This window comes from Mauremys reevesii, linkage group 11 (genome assembly GCF_016161935.1).
Source record: "Mauremys reevesii isolate NIE-2019 linkage group 11, ASM1616193v1, whole genome shotgun sequence".
Classification (NCBI taxonomy): domain Eukaryota; kingdom Metazoa; phylum Chordata; order Testudines; family Geoemydidae; genus Mauremys; species Mauremys reevesii.
The window spans coordinates 20,916,474-20,933,020 of record NC_052633.1 but is presented as its reverse complement, the minus strand read 5'-3'; the positions used below and the strand labels follow the sequence as shown (position 1 = coordinate 20,933,020).

Here is a 16,547-nt window from a genome sequence, read left to right as displayed (position 1 = left end):
AACATGCTATAAAACTGAATGATTAACATCTAAGAGTACAGGGGTAGACCAAAAAGTCAATTGAAGTGTGGCTAACAACTTGTAATTGTCTACTAAAGGCAAACTGCTGTTCAGTGGAGTGCAACAGGGTCATAATTAACTGTCATTTAAGTTGCATACTGCTCAGGGTTCCACTGCTTAGAGTTCTGCTTCACCTCCACTGAAACCCTTTCCCATGGCCCTTCTATAGTGATAAATGCATGGCCATTAGATGGTAGGATTAAGATACTGTGCACAAGCATCTTGTGGCAATAGGCTTACTAATGCTAAATGCTGCCAGAGGTTAAACCCACCTATGCTAAACACTGAAATTTCTCTGCAGTCTTAATGGAAATGGCATCACTTTCTCAGGACATCCTTGTTGAATCAAGAATAGGGAGAGACCTTTGTTAATGTTGAAAATCAAATTTGGAGTAATGCTGTCATAACCTAATGAAAAGAATACTAACTGGTCCCCTTGTGAGTGAAGTAATTTGTTAAGAGTGATCTTGGTAGAACTTTGGTGCACAATGTATTCAATAGGTTTCTACTGTAGTGATCTGCTTCCTTTGTAACTTGTCTTAAGACTTTTTTAAAATAAAGTCCATCCTTACACTTCTTAGGTTAGTCTTTTTTTACCAAGCTGGCTTGTGGTGTAAACCATTCTTCAAACCTGAATCTTCAGATCTTGCACTCTAAAAACTATCTTAGCGGGTGAAGCTAGATGAGGTTCCTGGACTCTAATTAAATAGGCTGTACCTATAGTAACTAATGCAATGGTGAAGCTAGATTAAAATACAGCAAGTGCCCCATCTAGCACTTCATATTGTTAGTCCTAGCTTCTGTTAGTGACTCAAGATTTTTTGTAACTTCTAAATCACAAGTTTTCCTTGTCCTGTCTCAGTGCAAGAGCACTAAAACACCCTTCTTGGTAAAACTGGCTTTGTACTAAATAGTAATAAAACTAGTGGAAGTCTGTGTTCAAACTCAGAAATACTTTTAGATAAAGCATAAGCAGTCAACAACCACTTCTGCATAGAAGCTATTTCAAGCTTAAGTTTATTTCAAGTGTTCAAATAAGAAACATCATAATACAAAATGACATTTACAAAGCTAACTGTACAAAATAAATAATGCTTGTTTTGATGACTGACACAGTCTATAATCTGCTCTGGAGAACTATGTAAGTATAGATTTTACTTATTTTCCTGTTAAGGCAGAAAAGAAAGGATGGGTCAAAGCCTCCTGAAGAGTAATTCTTTTGGCTGGGTCATACTCTAACATTTTTTGAATGAGGTCAAACAGATTCTCATGGTCCAAATCTTGACAAAGCATGAACTCCTGAAAAGAAAAGAGGAAAAGTCAGTTGAAACTTGACTTCTTTCCACAAAGAGAAAAATTAACTCTTATCCATCAACTCTTACCTTGAGTGGTTTACAGCGTCTTGAAACATATCTACCTGCAGAACTATGTTCATCCCAATCCAATTGGTTATGGTGGAAATACTTGCGCTTCCTGTAGATTAAGAATTGTTTGAGGCAATCACAAACCAATGTTCTGGAACAGTAATATCACCATAAACTCAACTAATCCTTTTCTGCATAGAAGTGTGTTAAGTAATTACTAATTGCAAACCACCTGTAAGTTCCCATCCAATACTGTTAGTCTTAGTGTTAGTACTTACCTTATGAAACTTGGAACATTAAAAGAGCAGAAGTTTTATATAGGAATGAAAGCACCAGACCGATCTAATCAATATCATACCCTACCCCAACACATCACTTGTCCATATCCTTCTGGAGGGCTCTGACTTTTGAAGCCAGCATATTTAACAGGTTTGACTCAGCTCAGGATCAATTATCCTTTGCAATGTATCAGTGCATAACTGACATTCTTTGACCTGGTTCAGTCTGAGGTGAGGTAAAACTGGACCACAGTCCAGAAGAGGAAGTTTTTACTTTATTATGGAAACAATTTTTTAATACTGTACTCAACTAAATCTGATTGTCCCTGTCAGTAAAGAAAGGACCAACCAGTACCTAGCTCAAGCACCTCCATGCCCCTTATTAACTGACCATGTCAGAATGAAAAGACCTGCCCTTGGGTTCCATTCCTGTATTCCCTTAGTACATTTGCTAACTTTCACCCAGGCCCAGTTTCAACCATGCAGAAAGCTGTAGCACAGCAGAAGCAGCCTTTCTGCAGACCATCACTTCTGCACTCTGGAAGCAGAACTCACCGCAGCCAGTGATAAAAGGTTTGTTTTTTTGGGGGGTTAGCTCAAGTTAATATTATAATGTCCTGAGGTATCTATGCCCCTCAGACACTTGTATACATTTTCCCCAATCCCAGTAAAGCTGAATATCGCTTTACTAAGCCATAACTGTGGATGTCTAGATTAACCAATACAGGAACTTCAAATGAAATAACTTTAAACTAAGTTTTTTTTAAGTCTGAAACAATTATAAAGCAAACAGAAGAAAGGTTTGAGTATAATTACCTGGTTTTCTCTATCATATGAATTGGTAAAGGCCCCAATATTCTCTCCATCATTGCCAAATGCTCTTTACTATCATGTGTCTAAAGAAAGAGTAAAAGTGTTTAGCTTATTACCACCCCATAATCTGTTTAAAAGTCTATTCACAGAGATGATAGGGTTTTTTTTCCCTATTAAGTTAACAGCAGAAAAACCTGGGTTTTCACTGATCAGAAGCTTATTTGTATTTGTCAATTTCCACAAATCATTTACAGCTAAATGTTATCACTAAACTAAGCAACCCTTTCCTCACATTGGCAGATTAAGTTAAAAAATACCAGTTTCTGTACAAGAATTTGAGGTGGTGGTGGTCTGTTTTAATCGAGTTGGTCAAATAAAGTTTAATGGAAGCTATATGTTTTCATCTAAACTTATAAACATTCAGAGTCCTACTTAGCTCTGATATTAAAACACTTTTTAAGCAAGGCTAAAGTATTAAAAGCTACCTTCTCTCTCATAACAGCTTGTTCCCATTACAAGTAAATCCAGGAGACTGGCCTTTTTTGGGCCATGTATTTCTAAATGCATTTCATTTTAAACAACTTCTGCGTAGCTTGCTACAACATACAAGTTGTTAAAATAAAGCTTACAGTTGAAATAGATGCATTACCTCAGTAAAGCTTTATACCTGCTGAGACTTGGACATCTCCAAGTAGTGTACCTAAACTATTGCAAGGGAAAGAACCATAAACTAAAGGGCCCACTGTTTCTCATTTTTAGTTACTGATTTAGGATCTTGAATCTATTTGCTGAAGACAACTTTTCTGATCCATTAAGTGACTGAAAACAAGCTAGTTTTTGCATTAAAGTAGCAAAAATATTTACTGCTTATGTATCAGAATACCACCAACATGGTTATTGATATGTGCCTACATAGGCAGGGAGAAGCTTCACAGTGAACAGGGGTCATTTCTGTGCAGCTGTACTTTCTCTTCATGTTCCCATTACAAAACAAAATGACAAATACTTTTCTATACCCATTCTGCTGATGGTCAGGAAATCCTTTCCCCCCCATTCTCTTCCCCTCACTCTCTATATAAAGAATTTTCATAGTTACCTACCGGAAATACTGTGAATCCAAGGTAATACTCTATGAGAATACAGCCTATGCTCCAAACATCACAAGGTTGTGACCATCCCAGGGCTGTCAAAAATAAAAAATGTGCAAGATTCATACATATCCAAGAGCAATACCCATTTTTAATACACTTAACAGTTAAAATATTCCCAAGTGATGTTGTAGACAGATTAATAAATTAAACTAAACAACTGATCTATTATACTATGACAACAACAGAAAGCAGAGTTTTCTTTCCAGCAAGTAAATGGCCTGCAGAATAGAAATCCAGTATGAGTTTGCCAAAATGTTAACTATCATCTTGTAAACACCACCAGTTCTAGAAAAAGCAAACTGACCTCAAAAAAATGCTGCATATCAGAATCACTACTTAGGGCAATAATGTGACAAAAGGGTGCTTCAGAATTAATAAGCACTGCAGATGAGTAGAAATTTCTAAATAAGCTGGTTTGAAGTTAAAAAAATGTTTTCTGACCTAAAATAACTTCTGGAGCTCTGTAATGTCTTGTAGACACCAGAGTACTGTGATGTTCGTCGTCATAGGTTGCACTTCCAAAGTCCACAATTTTGATGTCTGGATTTTTTAGCGTGCGTTCATCACGTTTCTAAAATGAAATATACAGCATTAAATGTATGAACAGAATAAGCCCGAAAAATATGCTGTAGTGAGAACAATTTGAAACTATAGATTTACCAGTTTGGGGTTATACTCTTCTACATAGTCAGACTTCACAAATAAAATATTTTCAGGCTTCAGGTCTGTATGAGTCAATTTGTTCACGTGTAAAACTGCAAGAGAAAATGAAAGTTATCAAACTATTTAAAGAATTGTAATTTCAACAACTGAAAAATATTAAACATACTTACAGTTTACAGATTTGCAAATCTGATATGCCATCTTCCTAATGTGGTCAAGCCGAAAAGGCAAAAAACTGTTCTCTTTGATAAAGTCGTAGGTACTAAGTCCCAGTAGTTCAAAAACAATGCAAACATGACCATGATGTTCAAACCATTCCAACATCTGTACACAGCGACTGTAAACAAAAAACCAATCCAGTAAAATGTAGTGTAATAGACATACAGCAGATATGCAAGTGTTATGAATGCTGATACTGTATTCATAAAATGGCTGTATTTGACCTGAACAGTGAGTATACAGTTATAATCCCAGTATGTAGTAAGATTTGCCTGTATGAATATATTGTTATAGCTTAACTGGGAGCTAGAACTAAAGGGAAGGCAACACAACAATTCCATTTAAGCAAACTCCCAGCTAACAGGGACAACCACATGTTTAAGCAAGCCTCCTCTGACAATGTATTTCAAATTTTCTATGGCATGTCAGTTGCCCTTTGAACTCTCTCAGAATTACATTGGACAAACCACATTTTTCTCAAATGTTTCAGCTATGTGCAATTGTTTTCAACTGCAGCATGTGTGTACGTGTAACACTTTGCAAATTCTGCCTTGCTGCACCATTCCCTGATACAGCAACCACTGCACACTTCCAAGCTCCAGTTCAAAGTGACATAGGCCAGTGGTTCTCAACCAGGGGTCTGGGGCCTCCTGGGGGGCTGCAAATAAGTGAGAAAAGAACTGCAAGGTCTAAGCCAGGGTTGGGCAAACTTTGTGGCCCGAGAGCCACATCTGGAATAGAAATTGTATGGCAGGCCATGAATGGTCACAGAATTGGGGTTGGGGTGCAGGAGTGGGATCAGGGCTGGGGCAGAGGGTTGGGACACAGGGGGAGGCTCAAGGGTGCAGGCTCTGGGCAGTGCTTACCTCAAGCGCCATGTCCCTTTTCTGTCTCCTACATGGAGGCACAGCCAGGTGACACTGGACACTGCCCCATCTGCAGGTGCCACCCTTGCAGCTCCCACTGGCCGCAGTTCCAGGCTAATGGGAGCTGACTGGGATAGCACTTGGAGAGGGGGCAGCATGCAGAATGGAACCCCCTGGCTGCCCCTACATGTAGGAGCTGGAGGGGGCCATGCTGCTGCTTCCAGGAGCCACATGGAGCAGCCCCCAGCTGGAATAGGGAAAGCCCCAGCCTCCACTCCCCAGTAGGAGTTAGAGGGCTGGATTAAAATGGCTGGCAGGCCATAGTTTGCCCACCTCTGGTCTAAGCATAAAAATCAGACCTACTGAGGTAATCGTGGTTAGTAACAGGGGACTGCTACAAAAAGACCTGGTCTGAGTCTGTGATAATCATGTGATTCCACTCTGAGCAAGATGGTGCTTGCTACAGACCAGGGAGGGGGATCAGAAGTGATCTCAGGTGCATTTCACTCAGCAACTCTAAACTAGTCAGTAGAGTTTATACAAATAGAAATAATTTTGTTGAGGACCAGAAGTATACATAATTAAACAGCAAGTAAAAACACGGTCCCCTACACCGAAGGGTTTAAAATCTAGATTAATAATGAGATAGGACACTGGGAAAAATAATAAGCATGAAAGACATAGGAAGCAATTATTAGAATAAGGTTATTGGATTATTTAGGCAGTACAGTGTCAATGTTAGTATGTAATATTAAAGTTACAATTATGATTTAAAGAAAGTCAGAGCAATTTTAGAAAGCAAAGGAATGAAGAAATCTTAAAACCAAAATATCTTCCATTCTAATTCTATACTTACAATGTGCTCTTGGGATCTGATGCATTTAAATGCTCCAATACCTGTATTTCTGAACGAGCTGCTTCACAGTATCTATCAACATTTTTTACTATTTTCACTGCTACGTGTCTACCTTCCCTGTAAAATAAAGTTTTTGAATGGTTATAGACAACTGCAGAACTATAACTATAGCATAACAACCATAACATCCTCCCATAAGTTTCCTTTACAGCAGAATTCAACTGCAAAACTCCCAGTTAACTGTGTGATAGAGTAAACTATTTAAATCATGCTATTTATTTATTGTTCTGTAAATAGGAGAGATACTCAGATGTGCATGAGCAACTCTCAATGACTCAAAATGGAAGTAACATACAGACAGCTGTAGCATAATTTGATACTCTAACTGGTGACGGTTGAACTGTAGTTCCTCTGTATCAGTGCCATTATATATAAATAGAAAAGCAATTAGTATAAAGACAGTCAAGAAATAACTAACCTGAGAAAAACAAAAATTTAAAGGGTCAAATAAAATTTGACTACATATTTACAAAATGGATTCACGTTTGTAGTAAACTAGGCCAGGCTGGCATTGACAAGAAAGTTACACTTATACGAAAAAATGACTTACGCCTTGTGATCTATGCACTCCACAACTTTTCCAAAAGCACCTTCGCCCAGAGTAGCAATAATTTCATCTAAAAGAGAAAAAAATCTCAATCAAAGAAGTAGTGTTATTCTAATTATTCACAAAACTAAATTCTATCAATGCAGATTAATCTAGGCTGTGCCTCTATAAAAGTGTAACTAAACATCTCTAAGCTAGAATATTTATTTTATTGAACAACTCTTCAAAACAGTTACTGCTATATCATTCCAAATTTCATTAACTTCATTTACTATTTTGGAAAATCACTATCAATGTTTAATTTCTAGAGAAAAAGAAAAACAATCCCCCCACAAAATCAAAATAAAAAAAATTTAAAAAAAATCAAGAAAGAAAGAAAAGATTTCCAAAGCCCCTGAAATCTTATTCTAAAAGAAATTATTCTATCTGAAAAGTTAATAAATTTTGAAAAATATTCTATACATCTTGCACTTAGTACGTCTCCACTCTGACAGATCAGGTGACCCTCCTCATCATCCTCTACACTCCTGGATCTTTTCCTTCGGTGACTCTTCTGGAAACGGCATGTGGGCGGCACCAAGATCGTCCAGCCAATCAATATACCCGAGTGAATTCAGGGCAGAATACGAAATTCATTCAGCGGGGAGATATTCAGGCATTCAGATACGCGCCAGGCCACAAACGGTTGGCAGGAGCAATTTCAAATTCAGTCCCCAGAAATTCACAGGGCACATAGTTTATGTTACAGGAGAAAAACATGGCAAGGAACAGATTTTCAGATAAGATACTCAAAGTGGCAAGGCAACAAAAAATTACAACACAATTGTTTTTTCGTTTAAAAAATGGTTCACTTGAAGCACTGAAATTTATTTTAGGATTGCAGTGTCCTTGTTTGCAAGTCTAATGCTGTAAAACAGCAAGATTTAATATTTACTTGTCTATCTAAAATAGCCTTGTGGCCAAATTAGAATACCCAAGTTAAACAAACTTCAGTTTAAAGTATTCATCTGAATTAAACATTCTTCTTGAGTAATATTTCAGAATAAAAAAAAGTCACAAAAAGATAAAATCTACTCCAGGCTTCTTCAGTTAAAGAGTTATCATAAAAGTATAAACCATATTGTCTTCAACTGTTCTGTCAATTAAAGCTATGCACAACTACATTAAGAGATCAGACAGCATGCCCTGCCAGTGGATAGACAGCATGCATGTCAGATACTCAAAACCATACTGCACTTGTTTATCAGACATTGTGTTAATTAACAGTTGCGGGGGGAGGGGGAAGGAGGACTGACTGCACACGTCTCTCCTTGTTATTTCAAAGACATTAAAGTTACTAAGTTTAACAAAGGCAAAATTTAAGTAATAGCTTGTACATAAATGCTTTGGATTTTGAGCAAGATGGAAATATGTACCTTACATGACGTATGAAGACTTACATTTTAAGATATATGAGGGGCAATACCAATGTTTTAGGTAATTATTAAATAAAGGTAATTAATCAGTGGTTATTATTCATTCATCAGTGGAATTCTATCTGATAAACAATTATACGCTCTAGGGTTTAGTGAGTATATCTGTGTGATATAGGAAACTTCTCATCCAAGAGAGGGAAAAAAAAAAAAATCTGTTGTGAATATCAGCAATAAGACCTTCCCGAACTCGCACACTTGACTGCTACTGCTCAGATGAGAAGTTATTTTCCTAAAATAAAACAATCACAAGTTTAAAAGTGACTCATACCATTTGTGAATGATGATGTGAGGCACTGTGATATGTCTTGTGTTTTCTTTTATAACTACTCCTCCCACTATGGCCTGAAGACTTGCTACTGTGGTTGTGATAACCATTTTCATGATCTCTGTGATGGTGTCCATTTTCATACACTTGACTGTAATCACTTCTATATTCTTCAATGTAACGCCGGTCATGATGATCTCTTTCATTTAAGGACCTGGCTTCCGAATGATGACTAGAAATTAAAAACAAATGAATTCAACAGACATCAATTTTTTTCAAGTGGAACCATCAAGACAATTCTAACTGGAAAGCTTCGCTCTTTAAATATCTGCAAAATACTGCATCAAGAAAATACTAACAAAACAAGTTACAGATGATCTGCTTATGCACTTACTGAAATTTAAGCTTAACAGTTCTTAAAACAAAGGCTTAGCAGTTTACTACTATTAAAAATCCAAAATGTATTTACCTATCAGAAACTTTGGAGTGATTATGTTTGCAGCGCTTGTTCTCCCGTGCACTGCTGTGTGATCTCTTCTTTCTCTTATGGCTGCTGCTGCACTTTCTGGGATCCCAACTTTCCTTTTCATCCCAATCAGGATACTCGGTTCGTTTGGAATGCCGCATCTGTCAGGGACAAGCCAATTCCCCCTTTAAATTACATCCCAAATATAATTACAATTTACCAATACAATGTAATATAAATTGCAGACTGATCTAAACTGCTAACAGAGATTAAAATAGTTTAGTCTTCCCAGTGAACTTTATGGTTTTGTAGCATTCTTTTTGCTCCACCCCCTAAATGTGTTTTTGGTCTCAAAAAAACAAGACATCTATAGAGAGATGTGGACCAACAATCCAACCTCTTATAGGAAATTCTATCAACTCAAATATTCTTACTCTAGCAGGGACCACTCATTCTTCAAATTCCACCCTTCATTAAATCAATTTTTGAGCAAAAAGTGTTTACCTCAACATCCAGCCAACACGCTTTTAAAAGCTAGCAACGTACTTCATGTATTTTTTAACAGATTTAAAATTTTTATTAAAGTTACTATTTAAAAAATGATATAATACACAGGTTAAGAAATGAGTGTGTGTCTACCTGGGTATAGTGCCTAGATTATCCACAAATACAAAGTTTGTTTTAAAAAAGTCATAATACACATTAGTACATAATTAGCAATAACCCAAATTTAAGTGAATAAATTTAACAATACAGTTAGTTTAGATATCAGAATCCAAATACTCTGGTACATCATTCATGAAAAGTTATTTAGAGAGCTAGTTGATTGTGGAAAGCAAATATAGCAATGAGTGAAGATATGCATACTTCCATCTTTTCATGTTCTCTGTATGTATAAATATCTCCTGTTTGTGTGTTCCATTCTATGCAGCCAAAGAAGTGAGCTGTAGCTCACGAAAGCTTATGCTGAAATAAATTTGTTAGTCTCTAAGGTGCCACAAGTACTCCTGTTCTTTTTGCGGATTGCCCCTCAGTAATTAAGAATTTAGGGTAGGTTGTACATTTAGAAAATACAATCCATGAGGAAAGTATTACAAACCTTCCTCCTCCTATTAAACCTACCAGTCAAGCCGCTACCAAAATACACTGTGAACCGCTTAAATGTACTCAGTCTGATTAAATTTACTGCAAAGGGGAAGAGTAGGAAATGAAAAAACATCACTCGAAGCTTCTCTCCTAGGCCACCTTTCAGCCATAAACCAATTCAAGTTCCTAACACACACTCCTGCCACATAAATAAAATAAATATTAACCTGACACCTTGTATCCCCATTTAGAGATTTCGCAGTGCCTGCAACGCTAGCAATCCTGCTGCCCTTGTATTTTCAGGCGCTCTATAATGCATTAGTCTGATGAGTCGGGGAGGGAAAACAACATCCCCGTTCACTCTAGACTGGGGCGCTTCAGCTAATCCTTCCCATGGGCGCTCAGCATCGGCCTTTCTTACTGAGAGACCCCGTAGCTCTCCACGAACGAGGCAGGGGCAGGCCGAGCTGGCCACTGCGGGCACCTCGCTACACGTGTGAAGCCTCTTCCAGGTTTGCGGAGTCACTAACGTCCCAATGGGTTTGCAGCCCATCGTCCGTGACCTGCAGCTCCCCCTCCCCGCGAATACCAGAGGCAGCTGCTTCCCCCCCCAGCGCCCGCCACATCCCTCCTTGGCTGAGGAGGCAGCCGAGGCAGCACAGCCCCATCATGGGGTACGAGGACGAGCTTAAGCCGAGTCTCTCACTCGCGATCTAAACCCCTTAGGGCGAGGCAGGCACATGCCCTGGCCCCGCGAGACCGCGGCCTGCGCCTCTCCCCACGGGACCAGCCGCAGCCATTTTCTCGCCGTCCGGCGCAGACAGACACAACATGGCGGCGATGGGGGGGCGGCTCCTACCCGGATTAACGCATTTAACGGCCGCCACAACCCCAGCGGAGCCTTCACGGAGTAGGGCGGCTCCAGGCGGCGGAACCAGGGTCCTACCCGCACCCCCTACAGGGAACAACAACCCCCCCCCGCCCGTGCGGGGACAATACCCCGGGCTTCAAGCAGGGCCAGGGCCGGCGATATCTGCCCGTCCCCCGCTAGACTAGGGCAGGAAACGACACCCCCACCACAGACACACGGGCGGGGTGCAGCGCCCCCCAACTCCCCTTTACCTCACCGCCAACCAGCGACTCACCGCTCCGGCTAGTGCCGCTGCTACCTCGGTGGGGGGGTCTGCTGCTGCTGAGCCGCCGAGTCCGCCCTACACACACAAAATGGTGCCGCCGACTGCTAGAACTTTCTGGAGCGGGGAACCGCGTCACACAGGGGTGCGCATGCGCGGGTCCGTTCGGCTGTTCTGCGGGGCGGGAGGGAGATAGGCGCGCGCGCGCCCGCCCGCAAGTCCCGGAGAAAAGCGCGTCCTCGTGACTGATTGTACTTGCGCGGTGCGCTTAGTGACGTCAGGGGGTGTTGGTGCTGCAGCGGGATGGGCTCGGTTTCTATGGCTGCCCCGCCACATGGCCCATGTCTTTCTCAGCCAGGCTCTGCCAGTGCTTCCAGGGAACACCGCCAGAGAGGGGGCAGGGGGCCGGACGGGGTAATGGGGTTCAATCCCTCCTTAGCGCCCCTGCCGAGGAATTAACAGGGGATGAACTACTTACGCTAAACACGCTGTCCCACCTTGTATTTAGCTGTCACTCTGGGCATGGCTACACAGCAGTAGAAAACCTGTGGCTGGCCAGGTCAGGTGATTTTGGATTGAGGGGCTATCAAATTGCAGTGAATGTGCTCAGGCTGGACCCCAGCTACTCGGGACTCCTCCTCACCAACATCCTGTTGCATTTCTGGCTGCACTTCTCACCTCCTTCTCCACGCACTCCCTATCCGTGGCCCCACAAAGTCGCGGGACCTCCTGGTCAACCACCTCCTCCTCGCCCTGGCTAAAATGGCCATCTACATGACCAGGGAGAGGCGGTTGGCCAATGGAGACTCCTGCGACTGTGGGGCTTGTTTCCGATCCTTAGTCCGTTCACGTCTCCAGGGGGAGTTCCTCTGGGCGGCGTCCGCTGGCTCCCTTGACGCCTTCGAGGAGCAGTGGGCGCTGTCCGGGGTTCTCTGCTCGGTGTCCCCGTCAGGCTCCCTTCTTATGACCCTTTGACCGCACTCCTGTCCCTGTTCTTTTATTAGTTGTCCCCCGCAATTAGTGGGTTTCTGAGGCCCTGTGGAAGCTCCCCTTAGGCTGGGGGGGGGGGGGTCCGTTAGCATGGGGCGGGCTTTGCCCGCCCTGTTTCCCGGAAACCCAATAGATACTCTGGACTCCTGTGGGAAGGGAATAATGATCTCAGATCCTGGCTGCAGGCCAATCCCAATACCTACACTGCTGTTTTTAGCCCAGTGGTCCGACCTTTTATTGCAGTTTGGACATACTCTGAAAACCTTTCCCAGAAGAAGACTTCTGTGTAGCTCAAAAGCTGGTCTTCTCTCACCAACAGAAGTTGGGCCAATAAAAGACATTACCTCCCCCTTTTCTTTCTAATATCCTAGGACAGGGGTCGGCAACCTTTCGGAAGCAGTGTGCCGAGTCTTCATTTATTCACTCTAGTTTAAGGTTTCGTGTGCCACTAATACATTTTAATGTTTTTAGAAGGGCTCTTTCTATAAGTTTATAATATATAACTAAACTATTGTTGTATGTAAAGTAAACAAGGTTTAAAAAATGTTTAAGAAGCTTCATTTAAAATTAAATTAAAATGCAAAGCCCCCCAGACCGGTGGCCAGGACCCGGGCAGTGTGAGTGCCACTGAAAATCAGCTCGTGTGCTGCCTTCGGCACACGTGCCATAGGTTGCCTATCTCTATCCTAGGACCAACGTGGCTACCTCACCACTCCAAACAACTTTTGAAAAGATACAGCTGCAATTCAGTGGTGTTGAAGCAACACTGCAAACAATGTGCTTTTAAGAATAGATATGTGACTTCTGTCTTGGTTTGAAATGAAGCTTGTGATACTGGATTTGAACATTATATGTTTTTTAGTTTTACTGTAGCTCTGGGTAGCCATGATGCACTGCACTATTCATGTTCATAGTGTCTGGCACCTTAGGAAAATTTTCATCATTCTGTCCTGCTGGTAGTGTGGCAGGCAAACATGCAATCACTTGCTTTCATCTGCTCCTGCTGTTGCCATTGGTTACTAGGGACAGAGGTAGAAGATACAAGTAGGGTTGCCATTTGCCAACTTTCTAATCACACAAAACTGAACACCCCTGCCCTACCCCATCTCTGAGGCCCCACACAAGCCCTGCCTCTTCTCAGAAGGCCACACCCACCACTCACTCCATCCCCCTCCCTCCATCCCTCACTCTTCCCTACCCTCACTCACTTTCAGTGGGTTGGTGCAGGGGGTTGAGGTGTGGGAGGGGGTATGGGCTCTGGGCTGGGGGTGTGGGCTCGGATAGGGCCAGGGATGAGGGGTTTGGGGTGTGAGAGGGGACTCTGGGCTGGGGCAGGGTGCGGGGGGGGGGGAGGGGAGGGCTCCAGCTGGGAGTGGGACTGGGGATGAGGGGTTTGCAGTGCGGGAGGGGGCTCTGGGCTGTGATAGGGGGTTGGGTGCGGGGTCCCAGCGATGCTTACCGCAGCTCCGAGGAAGCGGCCGCCAGGTCCCTGCAGCCTCTAGGCACATGGGCAGCCAGGCAGCTCTGCATGGTGTGCGCTGCCTTCGCACCCGCAGACACCACCCCCCGCAGCTCCCATTGGTCACAGTTCCCAATCAATGGGAGCTGCGGAGCTGGTATTCAGGGTGGGTGCAGTGTGTGGAGCCTCCCAGTCCCTGGCCAACCCAGCACCTAGGGGCCGCAGGGACCTGGAAGCAGAAGCAGCGCGGAGCCAGGGCAGGTAGGGAGCCCGGGCCTCTGCTGCGCCATCAACTGGACTTTTAACAGCCCAGTCGGCGGGGCTGATGGGAGCCGCCAGAGTCCCTTTTCGACTGGGCGTTCCAGTCAAAAACTAGATGCCTGGCAACCCTAGATACAAGCAATGCAGAGCAAATATAACCCGGGCTTTGAGCTGTGAAAAGGAATGAGAAATATATGGCAACATCAATAAGCTAATAAGCAGAATCAGAAGCTCCAGGAAGTGAGAAAGCAGCCACCATAGGACAGGCACAACATAATTTCACTGTACAGCCTCCCCATCTCACAAGTTTGACCCAATAAACTGTTTTCTTCTGTAGATAAATATAGCTTTACTATCTAGTGCAACTAGGGATTTGTTATTTCCATTAGCACGAAAGCATTAATTTGCAGATGGACTTGGTTAATTGACAGTGGGCCCAATTCAACCCTGGTGTAAACTGTATTGAATTTAAGTGGGTGCAGCTCTATTGAATCAGGGCTGAATTTGGTCCATTATGTTTTATTGCAGGAATTTATACCAACTCCACTGCCGTACCCTGTGTTGGAATATTTAAATAGCATGCCTCAAAGATAATGATATGTAAGCAGCTTTCCTGTACTGTCAAATGAGAGGACTGAAATGCTGAATCTTTCACCATTTCCATTTGGGATAATGATTTTAATTAATTAGTCTATATAAACAAATAATGTCAGTTACACCCCTACTTTTTCTGGTGTTTTGAAACAGTCTAAATTCTAACTGTTATTGCTAACCCCTTACATGTGAGACTGACCACATCAAAATAAATCTCCATTAGAAACTCCTGTCAGCCTGCACTCCTATTGAGATTCAGCACTGAAAAGCAGCTCTAAAGCAGCATGAGTATCTAAACACGTTTAACCACACTACCTCCTTTCCAACCTGCAAATTGGCTGGTTTTAAGCCTCTTATACTTTCTCACACATCAAATGTATTGTCTGTTCTTAGGGACAAAATAATACTTTGATACATAGGGAATGCATTTGATTTATGGATCTCAATGCTTTACAACTCAACCTGTATTATCCCCATTTTACTGAGAGGGATACAGATGCATGGGAATTCAGTGATCTACCTAAGGTTACAGAGCAAGTCTGTCACAGGGTTGGGAATAGAACTCAGAAATCTCTTGAAACCCAATTTCCCAAATTAACCATTTGTGAATACTCTCTTCATATTCAAAGCACTCCACAAACATTAATTAATCCTAAAACTAATTTCAACAATGGAAAGAGGCATCAGAGCAGATTTTACATAATTCAAAGAATCACATAAAATCATCATCTTCCCCTTCGAAAGTAGAACAGTGCATGATCCAAACAGGTCATCCGTATTTGATGGGGATTTGCATGGGAAGTGTATTCAGTGCCAGTGATAAGCCACTGAGGTGGAAAGCAGTAAGTCAGAAGGGAGATGAAAAACAGCTGTTTGGACCTTTACAATTATGAGCTCCTTAGTAATTTGTTTGTATATGGCTTCTTGGGACAAGCAATCTATTGTTTTTCTTATACTGGTCATCATTTCTTTCCCTCTCTTTTTGATGACTTTAGGATAATAAGGTTGCATTAAGAAAAAAGTACCTTAGTCCCACAGTAAGGGGTCATTGGAGATGCAGCGCACTGCTACTTCACAGAATGCTCATAGTGATACCTACCCTAGACCAGCAAGACTGACTTTTATGGAGCATCAGGACAGTTACTTGCTATGCTTGTTACTACAAGTATTACAGGACACTCATCAATACATCTGGCTCAGGGCTGGGTCCCACCTGAGCAAAAACTGAAGCATACCAAATTCAGTGAGATTCTTTTTGGGATTCTGGCAAGTAGGAACTGAGGATAGTATCAGCAAGTTTATTTCACTTTCAAGCAAGGGCTTACGAGGGGAAAGAGAAGGGGCACAAAATCATTTTAAGGCTGCACTCTTTACAAATGGAAGCTCCTGGGCTTCACTTGTCAGAGGGTTCCTTTCTCTCATCGTCATTGCATTGCCCTAGGTCACTGTAGCTCTTATCCCACAACACACTGCTTTCTACTAGGCCCATCTTCCCTCTGCCCCTATTGCTTGTGGAGTAACAGCAGGAAAAGGAAGTTATGAATGCATGGTCATCTAGTATTCTTGAACAGTAGCTGTGCAGAGACATGAACATTTATACTACCTGTGACAGAATGTACCTGTATCCACACCCCACATCCTATTGTAATAATCTTTGCACAAAGCATACCTTGTATAGAATCATTTCCTGGTCGTCATCATCCTGACAAAATGTGTGGCAACATTGCATGTAAAGTCATGAGATTCCACTGTAATGTGTTATTAATTCATGTTCCAAACTGAGGTTGGCAAACAGGTCTGTCTCAAACACAGGAATGTGTGCTCTGCTTAATTTGCATTTAAGCAGTAAACAGAGTCATCAAACAGGAAGGGAAACAAAGGGCACTCAAACAGGTGAGGAAAAAGTAGCAACGAACATTCTGCCCTATATTCTTTGTCTCC

The 16,547-nt window shown here is 42.0% G+C and overlaps 2 protein-coding genes across 4 annotated transcripts in view; one reads left to right on the top strand and one right to left on the bottom strand.

The window, feature by feature from the left end:
* Positions 1-983: 983 nt before the first annotated feature.
* Positions 984-11,472, bottom strand: CLK1 (CDC like kinase 1). The gene is made up of 13 exons (XM_039495778.1): positions 11,315-11,472; positions 9,087-9,244; positions 8,621-8,849; positions 7,340-7,430; positions 6,881-6,947; positions 6,271-6,387; positions 4,500-4,666; positions 4,327-4,421; positions 4,108-4,237; positions 3,616-3,698; positions 2,519-2,598; positions 1,443-1,533; positions 984-1,359 (listed from the first exon to the last, which is right to left on the bottom strand). Exons 2-13 carry the CDS (start codon positions 9,242-9,244, stop codon positions 1,219-1,221), a joined length of 1,449 nt encoding a protein of 482 aa, XP_039351712.1. The 5' UTR covers positions 11,315-11,472; the 3' UTR covers positions 984-1,218.
* A 277-nt stretch (positions 11,473-11,749) lies between these two features.
* NIF3L1 (NGG1 interacting factor 3 like 1) overlaps positions 11,750-16,547 on the top strand; it is a 31,303-nt gene continuing 26,505 nt past the window's right edge. Inside the window, exons 1-2 of one of the 3 annotated variants that reach the window (XM_039495791.1) lie at positions 11,750-11,861; positions 14,541-14,612. The gene's annotated coding sequence lies outside the window, so the exon portion shown is untranslated. The remainder of the gene's footprint in view (positions 11,862-14,540; positions 14,613-16,547) is intronic. The other 2 variants (XM_039495785.1, XM_039495789.1) reach the window with 2 other exon arrangements.

Bases quoted from the DNA above. Each gene is read 5' to 3' on its own strand.
- CLK1 (XM_039495778.1), bottom strand. From the start codon at position 9,244: ATGCGGCATTCCAAACGAACCGAGTATCCTGATTGGGATGAAAAGGAA. The intron at 6,388-6,880 runs GTAAGTCATTTT...TTTATTTTACAG, and splicing joins GAGTGCATAGATCACAAGGC to GGAAGGTAGACACGTAGCAG. The intron at 1,360-1,442 runs GTAAGAGTTGAT...TTTTCTTTTCAG, and splicing joins GACGCTGTAAACCACTCAAG to GAGTTCATGCTTTGTCAAGA.